Source organism: Strongylocentrotus purpuratus, unplaced genomic scaffold (assembly GCF_000002235.5).
Source record: "Strongylocentrotus purpuratus isolate Spur 01 unplaced genomic scaffold, Spur_5.0 spur5_scaffold_8, whole genome shotgun sequence".
Lineage (NCBI taxonomy): Eukaryota > Metazoa > Echinodermata > Echinoidea > Camarodonta > Strongylocentrotidae > Strongylocentrotus > Strongylocentrotus purpuratus.
Genome location: NW_022145614.1, coordinates 30,535,300 through 30,554,399, shown reverse-complemented (window position 1 = coordinate 30,554,399; position 19,100 = coordinate 30,535,300). Strand labels below are relative to the sequence as shown.

The 19,100-nt window shown below is 37.2% G+C and overlaps 2 protein-coding genes across 2 annotated transcripts in view; both read right to left on the bottom strand.

Moving 5' to 3' along the window:
- Window positions 1–10,292, bottom strand: part of LOC575602 (scavenger receptor cysteine-rich type 1 protein M130) — an 11,275-nt gene extending 983 nt beyond the window's left edge. Inside the window, exons 1-7 of the mRNA XM_775992.5 lie at window positions 10,225–10,292; window positions 7,438–7,564; window positions 6,746–6,855; window positions 5,975–6,188; window positions 4,970–5,079; window positions 3,535–3,736; window positions 1–2,588 (exon numbers count right to left, since the gene is read on the bottom strand). The exon at window positions 1–2,588 is cut by the window's left edge and continues 983 nt beyond it. Of these exons, the coding sequence (XP_781085.4) occupies window positions 2,056–2,588; window positions 3,535–3,736; window positions 4,970–5,079; window positions 5,975–6,188; window positions 6,746–6,855; window positions 7,438–7,516 (1,248 nt within the window). The 5' untranslated portion in view covers window positions 7,517–7,564; window positions 10,225–10,292 and the 3' untranslated portion in view covers window positions 1–2,055. The remainder of the gene's footprint in view (window positions 2,589–3,534; window positions 3,737–4,969; window positions 5,080–5,974; window positions 6,189–6,745; window positions 6,856–7,437; window positions 7,565–10,224) is intronic.
- Window positions 10,293–12,293: 2,001 nt separating this feature from the next.
- LOC105447101 (proline-rich receptor-like protein kinase PERK2) lies at window positions 12,294–15,510 on the bottom strand. Its single transcript, XM_011684758.2, has 2 exons — window positions 14,015–15,510; window positions 12,294–13,325 (listed from the first exon to the last, which is right to left on the bottom strand). Exons 1-2 carry the CDS (start codon window positions 14,223–14,225, stop codon window positions 13,036–13,038), a joined length of 501 nt encoding a protein of 166 aa, XP_011683060.1. The 5' UTR covers window positions 14,226–15,510; the 3' UTR covers window positions 12,294–13,035.
- Between the last annotated feature and the right edge of the window lie 3,590 nt (window positions 15,511–19,100).

Here is a 19,100-nt window from a genome sequence, read left to right as displayed (position 1 = left end):
GTTACTGAATTCTTTTTGAGTTTTTTTTTATCCCTCTTTCAAATCAGAGAGCATGATAATTTGTTATATACACCTGTATTCCAAGTGCAATATAACAATTCTGTTCAAACATATTAGCCTCATGAAGTTTAAGTGAAAAACTTGTAATTTGATAAATATACTTTAGTCCGATATATACAAATAAGAACTCTTCAGCAAATATACATGTATGGTACTAAAAATAAATTGTTTAAGTACTTTCAAACATCCATCTATATATATAAATAGACCATATCAAATAGTACGTCATCACAACTTGTTGCACATACCTCTTCCCCCAATAAAAGGAAAATGATCTAACTTAATGTTTTAAAGTAGAAAGCCTATAAGGCACGATTTCTGATACTAAAATAACTTGGAATAGCCCTAAAATGAGAAATCAAAGCAGTTAAATACTCACTGCTCTTTGGATATGTCCGAGCACATATTAAGCGCAATCTTCCATGATAAAATTGAGACTGCCCTGAAGTTTACTACAAGCAAAACTTGCATAAATATGTAATGATTGGAAAGTACCTGAACATGTGTCATACTCTTCATACTGAAAAAGGGTGACTGCAGAAATATTATACCTAGAATGCCATTGAGAATATCATGAAGTAAAGTAGTAAGCTTAATACACAACTACATACATTGGCAAATTGTATAGCTTTGGGTTTGTTGTTATCATGTGGTTGATAATACAATTTTTATTCTACTCTGATATTTTCCCCTAACCAAATTTAAATCATAGTTTTCTTGACTATCGTCATATGTCACATGTCAGGCATTCATTTTTTTACCATGGCAGAAGAAGTATTTCAAAGGGGTTCAGAAATTAATTGACCCAAGTTTCTAGAACTACATTTGCTTGAAAGCCAAAGTACACAACTTGACTTCAAATTCTTCTACAAAGACAAGCAGTGCCTATACTGACAACAAAATCAACAATATTCTTCATGACTGTTAACATTTTTGGTTGGTAAGTTTTGATTAATAATAAATGATGATCATTCATCACACAACGTGATTAAAGCAAATGGCATTCATAAGATTGATTATGAAGTACTGTGAAATGGTGGTAAAATATGAAATAGAAAGGCATTATTTATCTCGAACACACAACTTGGCACAAATCAATTACTCAAAGTTTTAGGCAAATGCTTCCTCTTTTACAGCTTGCACCCCTCTCTCCATAATATACATATCTTAATAACTTTATCTCTGTCAATTCAATGCTTCTGTTGTCTATTTTTATGTCTCATTAATTCCCAACTCTGAATAGTATTCTTGACATAATTTAACATCCTATCTCAAGGAATTTTATGAATAAGAATTGACCAAGGACGGTAATGAGCAATTTGTTGATTTGCTATAGTGACATAACAATTACACGATATAAAATTTACTTTGTATAATACTGTAAAAGTACATTTGTTTTATAAAATAAAATGTAATGAATGAGTTATTCAGCCTCAATGTGTGAATACAGGTAGGCTTTGGTCAACAGGCACAGCTAGAGGGGATCAACCAATATCATATAACAGAGGGTTAACCTCTTCTGGCTTTCATCACACAATAAACCAGTGCGTAGAATACCATCTATATATGGGCAGATAAAGGTCATTTGTACCAAAATTGTAAAACCCATCGAGACGAATACTGGATAGGCGCTCATGAAAGTTATGTAATCACTATTCATATAATCACCGATGGTAAATTCTCTGATACACAGGTGGAAGTATTTCTTCTCAAGAAGGCAAATGAAAGGTATTCATGAAGCACCTCCGTCACTTTGGCAGTGATTATTCTACAATGCATAAAGTGGGACGTCTCCATATGTGAAAGGTCGGTGGACGTTTGGGTGTCCTTTGTACTAAAGCTAACTACAAACTGTTCTATATCCTATATCAAGAATGATCTTTGGTTCATCTCCATAGAGGAATGATATTTCTGTCCCTGAAGAAAATAAGATACAAAAACTCACGAGAAAGAGTTTACATGGCTTCACGAGAGACAATGAGAACAATCTGAATGCTACTGCTTGACGATATCATTGTAGCTTGGTGGAGGGGGAAGGTCTCCTTCAGGCATGTTACTGCCCTGCAGCTGGTACGCTGGGGGTGTCTCCTCAGGTTGTGGGGTTGGGTATGGTGCAGCGTCTCCCTGTGGAGGGTAGGGTCCGGATCCTTCAACGGGAGGAAGCTGGGTCGGATACTGCCCAGGAGGTGGGTAAGCCTGCACAGGGTATGGGTTTGCCGGTGGAGCACCTCCCGTTGATGCGGGCGGGTAAGCGGGTGAATACGTCTGGACTGGATATGGTCGGGGTTCACCCGATTGCTGTGGTGGTGGTTGCGTAGGAAAAGGCGTGGCTCCTGGGTTGTTGCTGGGTGGGGGGACATGGACCATGTTGGTGCCATTATTACCCTGTTGTTGACGCATCAAGTAAAGTTGTCTCCGTCTGTACATGGAGGCACCACAAACTACACTTGCAACACAGACGAACACGATACTGCCCATCCATCGTCCAATACCACCCAAGAACGGATTGCCAGACTCAGAGTTTCCTTCTAGAAAGCATATAAATATATACAAATATCACAGATAAGGTTAAAGGTAATACAAAGATTCAGGAAATTATGAAAAGTGATTCTTTACAATTTCGATATATGTGGATGCCCCTGTGGATGTATTATAAGCACTAGAAAATTTAGCCCCTATAACACTTCTGCTTTCGAGAAAAATTAAATAAACAAATTTACCGGTGCTCAAGGTAAATTTTTGATGAATTTCAAATAGCGCCTACAGCCGTACAACTGTAGCTGCGATAATGAAAATCTCAGAATATGTAGTTGTGATATATAATTTCCAAACGGGAATAGCTGATCGGTCGATTTTAGTCAAGAAACATTGTTTTATAGCTTAATTGATATCTTGACCTTGAGAGGGAGCTATACAACATAAAGAGTTTATTATTTACAATTTCATAACTTTAGACTCGATTTCAACCTCGACAACGATCACTGAATATTGTAGGATCGCATATGCTTCCAATATGTTCACTTGAACCGAATTCATGACCCCATACCAAAACTTTGTATTACCTTTAAATTTACATACAGTTATCAATAAAGCAGTAAACAAATGATCTTTGACATCAACATCCTAGACTACATAGACAATTACCTCTCAATTTTGAGGGGGAAAAAGTAACACCTACTGGGATAGATGGAGCAGGGTGTTTTGAAAATAACAAAAATTAAAATAGAGTGAAAAAAAAAAAGAAGAAGGAGGAAACAAGACATATGAGAGTGCATTTCCAATATGCCTCCGCCTGAATATTCTTAAGATCGTGGCTTGAATTATTGTTAGAATATAATGATGAGAAGGAAAATCTTATCATTTCTGCACAAAAAGCACAGAACCACAAAATCTATATTTGCTATCAAAATTTATCTGTAGCGCATGAAATGAAAGATAACAACAATCTCCTCCAAACTCTGACTCTAGACATACCTGTCCCGCATGAGATACCGACATCCTCGGAGTGAGAACAATCATGATAGCCATAGGGATCGTGTGCACAGCTATCCAAGGTCGACTCGATTCCATTGCAATTCACTTCATCCAACCAGATCATCCCAGTACCTTCACCATATTTGGAGCTACCAAATTGCTCGATAGATGAGGAGTCCAGGTTTAGCTGCTGACAAGCAACCTAGAAAGTAATTTATAGTAAATATGTTTTCACTCCACTCAAATTCATCATGTGATAGGGAATCTTCCTATATTAGATTTATATCTAATCCTCTTGTGGAAATTATTTGGTTTACTCCCATCCTGTCTTGTTTATCTTGTCCTGTCCTGTCCTGTCCTTGTCCTTGTTTGTCATGTCTTGTCTTATCTTTTTATGTAATTTTCCTGTCCTTTGTGTCCCGTTTTGTCATTCTTTTCTTTGTTTATTTATTTTTTTATTATTTAAAAAACTTTTAAATGCGTAACGAAAATATGTTATTGTGTTATATCTATTTTACTGTGATTATTAAGACACTTTTAAATGATTTATGATAATAATGTTCATGTTATATGTATTCTTGGGAACCTACAAAAACAAGTTATGCTTTCTAGTAGGTTCCTGTTTCATTTCATAATTTTGATCTTACTTTGTCAACTATATTTTTTATTGTGCAAACAATTGTTATATGAAATGAACAAATAAATAAAAAAAATTAAAAATCAATTATAAAGAGTAAATCTAACGGTAACCCCTTGACACCTGAATCCTCTCAATTCTATCTGTTATGGCAATGGGTTTATACATTTAGAATGACATATTTACTATCATACCCTTGCATGTTCATGTCTGTGCACCTGTTATCTTTTCCTCTGAAGATTCCTGTGTTTTACTTTATTTACTTTATTTAATTTGATCAAGTGGCCAATCGAACATCTACAAATGTATTTGTAAATGTATCTATTAATTCTTGCTACATTTCTCAGCATCTCTTTCAATAAAGCAGATAGAGAGTTAACATCTATAATAATATTTGCATGTTAATACGTCTCCTATGTTTTGTACAGTTTCGTTATTGTTATATTTTTTATAGCCAATTGTTGGAACTTGTATGTATCTTTTAATAACAGGGACTGCCTCGACAGAACCTTGTGGTTTTATTTGCAGTTTCCCCAATTCATTTCTATTGCTGATTAACTTTGTATAATTCCGGTATATTTGTAGACATGTTTCCATTTTGTGTGTGTTCTGTGTTTTCTATATTGTATATAATCTGCATCTTATATGTTTTTATGGATTTGAATTGAAATAAAACTTGAAACTTGAAACTTGAAACATTGACAGATAATCAACACTCCTGATAGTTTGTGGAAGGCTATTTCAAAGTTTAGGTCCAGGAAAGTATTAGACTCCATTTTGGATATACACATTACTCACCCTTGCCTCATCTTCCCCAAAGTTGTCATTGCAAACAGTTCCCCATTGCCCATTATAAAAGATTTCTAGTCTTCCAGACCTGTCGTCACCATTCTCCAAGCGCAGTTCACCTTCAATACAAGCAAGGTTTTAAAGAACAAATATATAAATTCAAACTTCTGATGCAAAACAAGTTTTTCAGACCAGTTTATCATAAAGTTGTTCAAAGACTCTTTTATCTGAAGAATTTCAAGAAATTAACCATTAATTGTGTTCTTGTTTTAATTCTGAAGAAAAAAATAATTAAAAAATATGTTAGCATACTTTACCAACTAAACCAAAGCTTTCAGTCCTTATACTTTTAATAATGGTTTATATATCATTGATACTTGATAGCCCTTCTAGAACTTTCATAATTTGTTAATCTTTGCTATTCTCTGAAACTTGGAACACAATAACTGAGTGGACAAAATATGACCAGATTCCTTCAGACTTTCCAATTTCACAATATGGTACTTGAAAAGACAGGTGTCTACTCATGGGCAATGTGATTGTATGACGCTTGCTCCAGCCACAATTGCTCCAAGTCTATTTCGTACACTAACCTAATTGCTATAACTTCAACCTCGGACCCAAACACTATACCTAATCTATCCCTAACCACATCCCTAAAACTAGCCAACACCCGCGCACAACCCTAACCCTATACCTTCAACGATATAAAGCTGGGATCACTCATTGCAGGAGCAAATGTTAGGTCCAAGTCATTGGTTATAAGGCACCAAAGCCTCTTAAAGGATGTATTGGAGGGAAGAGTGGAAGGAACTAGACCGAGAGGGAGGCCCAGAATCAACTGGGAAGAGAACTGGAGTGGGCTAAAACTGCAAGAGTGCACCAGAATTCCAGAAGATAGAGTGAATGGAGAGATGTTGCAATCAACCTCCGAACCGGGAGAAGATACTTAGATAGATAGATAGATAGAGAGTCATTGGGCAATGCAACTAGTGCAACTTCCAACCTACTTACCTGGTTCTACATATTCGCCACAGGTTAGACCCACATCCATAGAGTGGGAGCAACTATGTACACCATAGCTGTTGTGGGCACAGCTGTCTAAGGTTGACTCCCATCCATTGCAGTTGACTTCAGCCAACCAGATTGTCCCGTTACCTTCACCAAATTTGGAAGCATCAAAGGTCTGATATTCAGTCGTGTCTAGGCCAAGCTCTCGGCAGGCAACCTAAGGATAACAAATATTTGTATTTTTAATCCATGATCCATATTTTTTCAAAACCAAACAAGATATCTTATGTAGAAGTGTCGTAGTCAAGTGGTTTAAGCAGTTGACTTGAAATTCAAAGGACATTCGATCCCCGATATGGTAATGTCCTTTTGCAAGGCATTAATTTACATTTGCCACACTCGACCCAGGTGAGGTTAATGGGTACCTGGCAGGAATTAATTCCTTGAAATGCTAGAGCGCTGTAATGGCAGCTAGGCTAAAGCCGGGGTAATAATTAAATAGTGTGCCTCGGAATTAATGATTATTATGTACACATATCCCTTAAAGTCCAGTTGCACAGAGGTATCACTTTGAGAGCGTTATTATTTGATTATATACATAAAGAACTAGAATTTAACAGGTAAAATGTTGTAACTTTTATTAAAAAAACAATATAAGATATTAAAAACAATAAAATATACATAAAGAACTAACATTGAACAGGTACAATGTATTACTTTAATTTTAAATGAATAACACTATTTGATCTTTATTTAGAAATAAAAATAACTCACCCTTGCCTCCTCATCTCCAAAGTCGAGATCACAGACAGTTCCCCATTCTCCATTGTACAAGACCTCCAGTCTCCCGGAATAAGAATCACTATTTTGCAACCGTAAGTCACCTTGAACAAGAGCAGAATGACAATTCATTAAAGGATTTTATCTCTTTATAGAAAGCTACCATGGGTTTGAAGTAGAAACAACAACAATAATAATGATAAAAAATATTTTAAAAGCACAAATGTATGGTAGATTTCTTACTTATCTTAGATATCATGATTGTGTTATTATTTTTTAAGCCCCTTTTCTTAGATTAAATCTAAAAATTCTACTTACCCTTAAGGCAAAATTCTTAGCCCCCAATGCTTTTATAGGATACACATTTTTGGTAAGACTTTTTTCTTAGCCAAAATATAAGAAAAAGTAAGGAGATTTCATTCATGCTTAAGAATTTAGTTTATTGAATACGGGCCCTGGCAAGCAGATCATGAAGTTTGACATTTTCTAAAAAGCCGTCCAGCTAATGAAGTGCATGCTAAAGTGTCCCGAGAACTTACTGCCATTCTAGGGACTACTCCTGAATGCTCTTATCCCACACTAAGCCTCACTTTATTCTTTATTCATCTTCGAGAACTGATAGGCTGATGATAGCCCTTTGAAGATTACTAAAAAAATATTATTAGAGAATAAAAATATTAACCTACCTTGACTTAGGGTTGCACCTAGCAAAACTAAGAGTATTGGTAGCAAGAAGACTGATGACACCATTCTCCATTCAATCATGTCTGTTCTGTCTACGATGATATAATGCTAGCTAGCAAAAGTTAATGTCTGAAAATATTAAACAGAGAGCAGTATACAATCATACAATTTTGTATAAATTAACTGTCAAATACATATTCACAAACATTATACCGCTTCAAAACATCAAAGCAGCTTGTGGACTCACATTAAAGGTAAAGACCAGTATTGGAAACGCCCCAATTTCAAAAAATGAAATGGAAGCTCTTATTACCAATCATGTGAAAGAATGTTTTGACTAATAGTTACATGGTGATAATTTTTTTTTCCGGGAAACCGCCTACTAATCGATATATTTGGTACATTAGTTTATCCGATGGTCTGTGAGAGATAAACGCATGTGTCGCGCACGTGTGCGTATAGTTCCACATACATCTTTCTGTGTACAGTGCTTGTAACTTTACGAAGACTGGGCCAAGTTTCTTATCATTTTGATGATTCCAGAACCTTGCAGTACACACCAATACTTATATGCTAGATGATCAACCTTTTCTGATCCATTCCACAACGTTTCTTTCACAATGCAATCGCATGACCATAACTGGTCTTTAGCTTTAACAATTCTACTTTATATCTTATAGGAGACAATTCACTGAAGACCGCAAGACAGAGATCTAAGTTCTACACACTACATCAAAAAATGCTGAGTCACACCGCATGCATGTGCAGCCCACTTTTGGCAGTTTTGTCCAACATAATTCAAAGGTGGATCCAGGGCATGTGAGTTAAATGGATTCCGCATCTAAGAGGGCCCTTTGAAGCAGTCCGTTGCACCGAGAGCATGGGTGTCGATACTTACGTAATACCTATTCATCAGGGGGGGATGAATGAATAGATCATCCCCCCCTGATGAATAGGTATCAGTTACGGATCGACACCCATGACCGAGAGTCTTTTTTCCCCCTATCATAATCCCGTTAATCCCCCACCCAGACCGCACAGCTCGTAAATCTCACTCCCGAAACTGAGTGACATAGGGCTCGCGAAATGCATTGTTGGAAATACACATCGGCTGCTATCGACAAAAATGGCGGCGTACAGTAGGGAAGAGTATTTGGTAGGCGACGATTTAGACTTTCTGACTGATTTTGTGGAAGATTTGATTCTTGAGCCTGGTGTATGGGAAGTTGGAGACCAATACAAGTTATGCACGTGTGAAATTCCATCAACGGAAAATCTTATTCGTTGCAGCGAACCAGAATGTACGGTTAAATGGTTTCATTGTGAATGCGTAGGCCGCTCCATGTAAATAGGCAGCATTTGAATACATGAATAGTCAATACACTCACAACATACAGTACAAATGCACATAATCATCCCGATGCGGTTGATCGGAAAGTTTGACAGTAGACTCACAATTTTAATTTTTAAATTATTCTTTCTAACATCAGAAAGTTGAACAAATTGTATTTTAATGCTCTTTAGGTGTCATCAATCGTCACTATAGTACTGCCTTTGAATGAAATCAGTTGAGTTTTGTACAGTGGTGTTTGAAATGTTGAGAATCAATAGCACAACTTTCAATACACGGCCAGGGTAGTAATGCAGCTATGTGTGTTTCCACCAACAACATCCAGCATGTACAGCCCAGCGAGCACGGCGGCTTTCGCGTCGCCGGCCCGTACTCGGGGTGAAAAGTGGTGATGAATTGACAACTTCTAACCCTCATTAAACCAAATGCGCAATTATACAACACAGTTTCATTTAGTTATTTTAAGAGATAAACTTATGGACTACCTTCCTAGCTATGTAAAAATTTCGGAAACTTTCGGAAAATGTCAATAATTAGAAGAGAACGTGATGATGATGAGAAACTTGCATTCACTCTAACTCACGATTTCCTTGGTCGATTTCGCTGGTTCAGATGGCTACGTCTTCAGAAGAGTTATCCGAGCACAGCGAAAGCATTTGATAACCAATAGCAGGTTGCCTTGTGCCATAAGTTGTCGATTTTGTATTTTTGTCTGTTATAGCTATATACATCTTCAATGAGTATGACGTCATTTTCTCGGTGACTCGCATGGCTTCAAAGCCTTTTTTTTACGACCAAGTGTTTGGAGAGCTTAGGGAAGCAGGCCGCGTTGCGTAACACTTCGTAACATTTGGATCGCCAGAGGGCATCTGTGGTCTGATAAGGGCGGCTGTTGATGGATTTGATGGCTGAAGAGGGTTACATTACTTGTTGTTAAGCCAAGTTAATCTTGAATATCTTTCCCTCGGGAAATTCTTTCGAGACGGAATCTCCATTTAAAGTCTCACCTCCCTGGTGGATCTGAAAATTGTGCAAATCCATGGTGATATTTCTGCCATTCCGGGTCTAGATCTACATACGGAAATGTAATCGTGGATCCAGACGTACATGTATATAGTCTCAAACTCAGTAAAACAACCATTGATATCAGAGACTGTAAGGTATTGGTCTAAGTTAATAAATAAAACATGCCAATTAAGTTAGACATAAATCACCAAGTGGCAAGTCCAATGGGCGCTGGCATGATCAATATTGCATTGGCATTGCATGGAATCGGAAGAAAGCAAGTGCGCAAAGCGAGTGCGAGTGCACGATAAATTCTTTGATTTAGACTAAATGATTTCACATTTCAGAATTACCTACATTTACACTTAGCATTAATGTAGACACTGTAATCTACACCATTTATTGACATGGCTTAAAACGGTAGTTTACTTACCATTCCAAACGGCTTGTTACCTCGTCGTACTCGTAGCCTAGAGATGGGCGTCGCGCTGACTGTATAGTATACAAATAACGCACGTCCCAGAGTGCAATAGCGGTGAATGCAGTACGCGCGAGGTTTCTTTAGATTGGTGCCGCTCTGTTAACGAGCCGCTTGCGGCGAGTTGACAGTGCGAACCATCTGAAGAAACCGAGCGTTTACTGCATTTACGTTTTGCACAACAGGGTCAAGTGCGTTATTTGTTTTATAAAATAGCGACACAAATAGCAAAAACGAAACTTTAGATCTAATAAGTTAGAGTCTACGAGAGTTCGATCTAACTTAGATCTAGATCTAGAGTTATGTTGGTTCTACTTCTAATTAGACTAAGACCTAATTGCAGGCTTACCAAAAAGTCAATGGGATTCATTGCCTTGATTAAAAATAAAATCCATACAGTGGGTCTAGAGACGAGTCTACATCAGACAGCTGAAATTCCTCGCTTCATTATAAAATCCAAAAGTCAAAACAGGCCTAAATCCAAGGCAAAAGTAAAATAAAAATTTGCTTTTTAATAATACCCCGCTGGCCGCTCTAGCTAGCTAGCTAGAGCTAGCTACGCGTACGTTGCGCTGGGGATCATGGTGGAGCGTACAATATTAGCTACGCGTAGCCTACAATAATTGCAATGCACTCGAGGGAGCGCGTACTACACGTACGCGCGCGCACTGGATCTCCATGGTCACGCGTACGCACCGTGCAATATAACTTTTTACTGCGCTTTTTCTGCACTCATTTCTGCAAAATCGTGCTTGCATCAAAATTTTTTCAATGTCATGTGACGCGTATTGACCAATCACGATACTTAAAATACTAGAGCCATTTTATAAAGAGAGATAGTAGTACTGCTGTGTCATATCGGTATGACGTAATCATGCGGCGCCGAAATATAGGGACAACAGATGCGCTGCACTCATGCATGCGATTCGATGGTATAGAAACACCGCAAGACCAAGGGGGGGGGGGGGGGGGGTTGCAGGCCATTGATTTTCAACCTTTCTTCGGTCACGGCACCCTTTTCAGAAATAAAAAGTTTCGCGTCACCCCGATCCTAAATTCATCAAAGAATATTAACTGTCACTCGTCAAGTAATTGGCCATGCATGTTCGAGCATCGTAATTATGTTCATAATTAGTTTTGCGAGCAAAAAAAGTGACACTCTTTAATATTATGTTTAAAATAATTTTTGTAATGAACACTTGATAAGATAGTATACCTTGATATCTTGGTAAGATGTGAAATATACTGAATGCGCTCACCCCGCCGCAAAGGCTAATTGAATCCCTGAAAGAGTTCTATATATCCATAAATACATTAAAACATAAAACATTGTCTTATACCCCTAAATATTACTTGCTTTAAATCACTATTATTTATTTATTATTAACCATTGCAAATATGAAAACAAAATTAAAGTTGGTTGGTTGGCTTGTATTTTACTTGTCCGCTCCAGGCATTTTAACAAACTCAACCCTTTTCGCTCTATTGTTGTTGTTTTTTTGTTGCTCGATCGCACGTGGATTGTATATATTGGGAAGGCCTAATAAGCAGCAAGCACTATAGAACAAACAAAAAATATCCCATAAAATCTGAATAGCATTTTCTTTGAACGCATGAACTGAAAAGATCCTGGCAGTGCTATCCCGCCCCTCCCCCCCTCCCCCTCCCCCTCTCTCTCTCTCGCTCTCTCTCTCTATCTCTCCTTCCCCCCCCCCTCTCTCTCTCTCTCTCTCTAGGCCCATCTCTGTCTAAGTGGCCCGATGGGCATCGATACCCGGCAGTCAAATATTTAGAACCACATGATCCGGGCAACCCTCTCCTCATTCGGGCAGCTATAGTCAGTAATGCTAAAATCCGTCAACTCAAAGTCTGTTGTCTTCCTTGTTTCGCTCGCTTACAAGATTTAGTAACAGGGTAGTTAGATAATTTTGACAAGAGACATCGACCCCCGGCCCTTGTGCACTCTCCCCCATGTTGGGAGTAAATACACCTTTAAAAAATAAAAAAAAATAAAAACAAAATTAAAATCAAAATCATATCATACAGAAAATGCTATATTTTATTGGGGATGGGGAATGTATGGGTAATATGGTTTCATAATACACTTCTTCTTTTTACTTCTTTAAACAAATCTTGCGAAAATAAAATAGCTCGATTAGCGAAACAAGTTTAAACTTTTGCTACTTCACTGATGAAGAAGATCATTTTGCATCTACAACTACAATGACAAATACTGAGAAACAATTAAGTACTATGACATTTATTCATCCTCATACACACTTTGACATGTAAATTACTGTATGCACCAATGTTGTTATGGGAATTTGATAAATAATTGGAACTATACATGACTGGTTTATAGCTATAATACTGCCAGTCTGATTATGATAAACAGTAATTCTTTTTGAGAGAAAAGGAAGAAGGGGAGGGTTCCCTTTAATGGACTCTGATTTCATATCGTATATAGGTGCAATGAGATATCCATTCCACTGTGGGAAATGGTATTTAATACAACAATGATAAACATAATTATTACTGTCAATTCCTTGCACTATCAATTAATCTGAAAGCCTTTCGAAAAATGTTGTTATAATTATTATTGTTGAAACCGATTGTTGAAAAAAGCAGTCGAAAAATAATGAGTTCTAGAACTGGGAAGGAAACTTATCTGAAGGAAATTCGTATCATTAGGACGAAAGACGATTCTGTATACAAGTGGAAATAAATTATAAACATCCTTTTCTATTCATAATTTTTATTAAAAATTCAAATTGCATTGGATTTTATTTCATCATGAGAATCCGGTCTGAACCTATACATATCATTGTGTAGACAGGTCATATGGAACGAACGATGAACGGACGAAGCTCGCTTCATCTGCAGTCTCTTCGCGCGCCTTTCAGCCTCATATTTCCGTCTTCGTGCCACGATGGCGAGAATGACGGCGACGACGATCAAGATGATGAGCACGGCAGAGATCACGGATACGGAGATGATGAATTCTATCCGATGGAAGACGCTGGCCGGTTCTTGTTCTGTAGCGATGAATCCCAATCCTGTTAGATATAACAATTGTCTTTTTAATTTGGACAATAATAATCTTATACAGCTTTGATAACATTTTCATCATCATCATCACCCTCGCCGCCACCACCACTGTCATCATCAATTATAGAGTGGTGAAGTGTGACGTCATCAAAAAATCTTTCTTTTCATTTTCCGAAAGAGCATCAGAAAATAATGTCCAAATTTTCTATACGAACTCGGTGCTATTTTGCTCTGGTTCATAACATTACGAACCAGAGCAAAATAACACTGAGCTCCTATAGGAAATCTTTTTATTCAGATGGTCACATCTCAGCCAAGTGGCGTACGCAGGATTTTTTCAGGGGGGGGGGGGGGGGCGGGGGGGGGGGGTTTCAACATTTTGAAATCGGGCCAAAAATTTCGCAACGACTCAGCCAGCCGCTGAATAAGCGGGGGGGGGGGGGGTAAGAGGACATATTTTGTTTTTATTTTTTTGGTCCCGAAATTCGAAAATTTGACCGATCAATATGATGACGCTTTTTCCACTGAACTTAAACGAAGTGGGTAAATTACGGATCCCGGATCGGCAACTGTGTCCATTCACCGCAACGTATACCTACCAATCCCAACCGGTACCCACCCCTGACAAATAGATAACAAAAATGGCAATGTTGAAAATAAAGTTTTAAAAAAATATATATTTTAAAAATACTCTCACCTCCATTTTCATTGGATCCAGGAACAGGGGCAATCTTGAAGGAAAGAGGTGGTAGCGGTGGTGGTGGTGGTGGTTGCGGTTGTAGAAGAGGAGTGGCTGGTGCTGATGGTTGTGACGGTGTTGTTGTTGGTGGTGGTAGTGGTAGTGGTAGTGGTGGTTGTGGTAAATCCCAGAGAAAGAATGGGGGCATCTGATGCATCCACCTGAACATTGTTTTCCTCGTCGTCTGCGTAGTTTTTAATGAGAAGTTTATCTAATCATTGTTTGGAGTGTCTGAAGAGTGAAGAAGAGTAAATATATCCGCAATATCATTCTCATTCTTTAGAGGCTTATCCTAATGAGCAACCTGAACTCGATATAGTGTGCAATTTTGCATCTCTGAAGATGCACTAGAAGTTATTGTTAATTTGTGGCTCCCCTTTATACAAAATTGATAATGTCAACGAATATTTATTTTTGTGTATAATTATAATGCGTATAAAGGGGCACGGTACAATGGGGGTTGTTTATCTCGTCCCCAATGTCAACCTTCCAGTTTTTGCAAGACGATCCCGCTAGATAGACGAGCGAGAAAATGTTCATCATCAACATTAATATTATACACAGATCATTATTGAATTCAAAGACACCTCCTCATTGTATATGATCGATAATTTCAAATTTCACGTGGGATTTGGGGTGCAGCCCCATGCAGTCGCCCCTTCTTCATCTCTTACGTCTATATAGGGTATCCAATGTTCAGTAAAAAAAAACACATAATCATTTTGAATGCATTTAATTTGTGCATATTTTTTACACTTACAAATTAAAATGTACCTTATATACCATTATTGCAGAGTAACCTTAGCGTAACACTATAAGCACATTTTAAAATTATTTTGAATATAGTTACTTATAAACAAACTAATATGGAAGAACATATTCAAGATTTTAATTCTATATAAAGTTGTATATTTTGACTCACCAAAACCCTCATTTTTGAGGAAAACCAAAACATGAACAACAACAATTAAACTGTGCATCAACTTCTATTTTCGAGAATTATAGAACTTACAATTCCTTTATAGATTTTAGCGTCTTTATTTGAAAATCCTTTAAATAGGCCTAGTACATGTAAGTATAATTTTGAAATAATAAAATTACTCACCGTACCTTGATGCCTGACAAAAACTATATACTCCAAGGGCTACTGCTTCCAGAGGGTTTGAATAATTATTTGATCATGAATATTATCATTAATAGGGAAAATTATAAACATTATAGCTAAATCGGATGAAAGTGCATCATGGAATCATTTTTTGTGGTTCAATCAATATAAACAAACTAAAGCCACATGACTCTTATTTTAATCTCCCATGATATATAGCTTAATCCCGCGCGGTCACAGTTCAGAGAAAAAAATATTGAAAGCTTCAAAATACACTTTATACTATGTCATCTAGACTCGTATAGCAAGATATGTATTTTTCGGAGGGGGAGGGAGGCTGGGTGGTGAGGGGGAATATACACTGTAAAAAAATAATAGTCGAAATAACTCAATAAAATTGAGGAAAAGAATTGCCTTATTTTTATTAAGTAAATATTACCTACGGCATCTTAAGTAGAATTTACTTTTTTTGCTGAATAAATTTTTACTCAGTTAAATCGAGTTACATTAACGTAAATAATTTAAGTATTGTAATCATTTTAGATAATTAAAAAAAAGCTATGATAGGATTACATATTGCACGATTCGGTACCCATCTAATCTAACAATTAACATCCACTCATCATTCACTACTTCTATTTAAGATTAATCACTAATCACCATTCGACACATATTGAAGGGCGTTGTGGCGTGCGCCTGTAATCCAGCCATAAAGTGGAAGTTACAAACTGATTCAGCCGAGGACGCAGGTTCGAAACTGAGTCACGTCTTTCGGATGGTGACGTTTAAAGGTCGGTCCCAGACGTAAATAATCATATCTGATTGATACACGTCTGTAAAAACCCAATACACACAGGGCTCCAAATTTTATATATACTTGATCGTAGCATCTTAAAAGAAAAATTGGTTGACAATTTCCTGAAATATCAAGTTTTGATTTGTTTTGAACTGGGTAACAATTAAAAATTGTCTTGTCTTTGCTTAGCCATGTTAAATGAATTAGTAAATGTTTTAAAGTCCTTAAATTTTCATTCAACCACAAAAAAGAATTGTTTTATTTAAAAAAGAGTTTAATTTGGTCTTAATGAATATTCATAAATTATGTAAATATTTCTATTACGCACTGCATCGGCCCTTACTTTAAAAAGATAAGAATAATCAACATAAATTGTTTGAGTAATACGTATAATTTCTGATTTTGAGTTAAAATTACTAAATTAATACAAGCTGAAATTACTTAAAGTTCTTATGTATTTGATTTTACCTAAATATTCCACGTATGTTTTACTAAATTGAAAGTTTGAGTTACCAAGACTTAAATTTAGTGCGTAAGTGGCAAAACTAATGTTTTCAAGTAAATTCTACATGGAAAAAATACGTAAAAGATACCAATGAACAAATTCTTTTTTACAGTGTAATGATACATAAAGTTTGCCTTCTGATGCAAAATAAATCTTTACATGTTTTTCGCTCGGTGCGCATTAAACTTCTCCCCCTTTTTGTTCGGTGTTATTGATTTTTTTTCTCATTGATAATGTTTGAAAATGCATAAAAGCCTATAATAAGCCACACTTTTACTTATTTTACTTATACTTCCTTTAATTAGACTGGCAGAATCGTTTTTAATTTATGTAGACATTGATAGATCGGATTGAGTAAAAACTTGACACCAGTGGTTTTGTCACTTAACAGTGAAGATGCCAAGGTCATGGGTTCGAGCCCTGACAAGTTCTTCACTAACTTGCAAGAGAAAAAATGGGAACGAAAGATTTATTGTTTGTTTGTTTTATTTCCGAAAATCATCATAAAAAAACAATAATACAATATAACAAAATCAAAGACTTATATAACAATGATAGAATGATAAAACGGTTGGATAGTCCATTTCAGAGCCATTAACCTAATGGCTCTGTTCTTCCATGGAGTCCAATGTCATTGTGATTGATTTTACCAGCCTCATGGAGTCACGGTTACGACTCCCTGAATAATTTGATGAAGAGTGGAGATGGTGCACACGCGTGCTTGAATGAAACAGAAATGACCGCCAATGAGCTCAGAGACATTTTGTATAACAATACGGATTATTGTCATTACCGTTACTTAATCTCCCTTTGAGCTGGCCGGATAGCCTTGTGATTAAGTGTCAATGTTGTTTATAATATTGGTGAAGCTCAGTGAAGGTTTCTCGCAGGGGCGGATCCACCCGGCGGCAAGAGGGGGAGGGGGGGGGGGCAATCCGTGAGAAAATATTTAGCTGCGACTCAGCCAGCCGGTGAATAAGCGGAGGGGGGGGGGGGGGGGGGGGGGGTAAGAGCACTTTTTTTCCCCAATTCCTGAGAATTTTTTTTGGGGGGTCGGGGGTCGGGGGTCGGGGGTCGGGGGTCGGGGGTCGGGGGTCGAGGGGGTTCGGGCGGGGCGGGCCCGTCGCCCCCCCCCCCCCCCCCCCTCGTAGACTCGCGCCTGGTTTCTCGCCATAACGACTGTCAAAATGCTCTACGCGGGAGCTAACCCTTTTATGGTTGAAATAACTTTTTCTTTATAACTGTATAAACTTTAGAATGCTTTATCGGCTTTAACCTGTATGATTTTAAAATTCAATTTTGGAAAAATCCAGAATATGGCATCACCAACAGCCGCTGAGTACACACACAAAAAGGTGAGATCTAACAAAACAAACAAACAACAACCCCATGGATTGGGTGGGAAAGGCTATACATTTTGAATGTAAATATTGTGGGCAGTGTTAGTGTTCTCCCTTTTTATGATTATGGATCCGCCCCTCCCAGCATCGCACATGGTCTAAATTTATGAAATCATGAGCTGGCGATGCGCCTTACAAAATAATTGTTATCACAAAATAAGAAAAAGTGTTTTTATAATGATTATATTATTATTAGTATGATTGTCATTACTGTTATTTTAACCTAGTCTTATTAAAGGATTTAAAAAAAAATAATTCAAGGTTTGTCACTGCTCTAACAGATCCCAAAAATACAGTATTTAAATACATCGAATAGATATTAAATATTGATATTTTTCTTAGGATGACCAATCTTGAGACGTGGAATCATAATACAGATTTTGCATTGTAATGTTCAAGGAAAAACAATAAGACTTGACCCTAATCTAAATATGCACCCCCTCTTTATTTACTTCCGGGAAATCTGGGAGGCGGTCATCGGATCAAATTCGAGCTCAGATAACGTATAAAATGTAAGCAATTTTAGAATGATTTTCACTATAAGTGCGCTGTTATTGCATAGAGATGTATTTACCATTGGTTTTAAGTATGTATTCTCTCGAAGGAAGCATTTAAACCTGAGCATAACCGGCTGCAAAGCTGCAGCTGGTAAGTGGTGTGTAGACCTTTTGTATACGCTGCACTGGCCTACGGAACGTGAGGATTGAGGTTCCTGCACACACTAATCACTATCCTGACTGACGGGCAACACATCACATACAGCAGTACATGCATCGCACTATGAACATGACAGACAAAGAAAGCGGACAAAATATACAGTTCCTCAGGTAGACAAAGGAACATCCCTTCACTGCTATTATGTAAAAAGGTGAATATGCATGTGACACCTGTTCTACACATTTTTACATAATAGCAGTGAAGGGATGTTCCTTTGTATACCTGAGGAACTGTATATTTTGTCCGCTTTCTTTGTCAGTCATGTTCATAGTGTCGATCATTCTCACGATATTTTGAAAAACCTGCTGTATGAACTATGATACTTTCAAATGATATGATAATCAATTTAATGAATAAATGATGATAGACCCTAAATAGTTAACGATTGGAACTCACAAGTTTTGTTGATGAAAATTTCCTTGGTTTTGCAGATAAATTGAGCCTACTTTTACCGATTGGGCCAACCGTCTAGTCTTCAGCTATGTTCAGCAATTTTTTTATTTTATGTCGTTTTTCAAAAT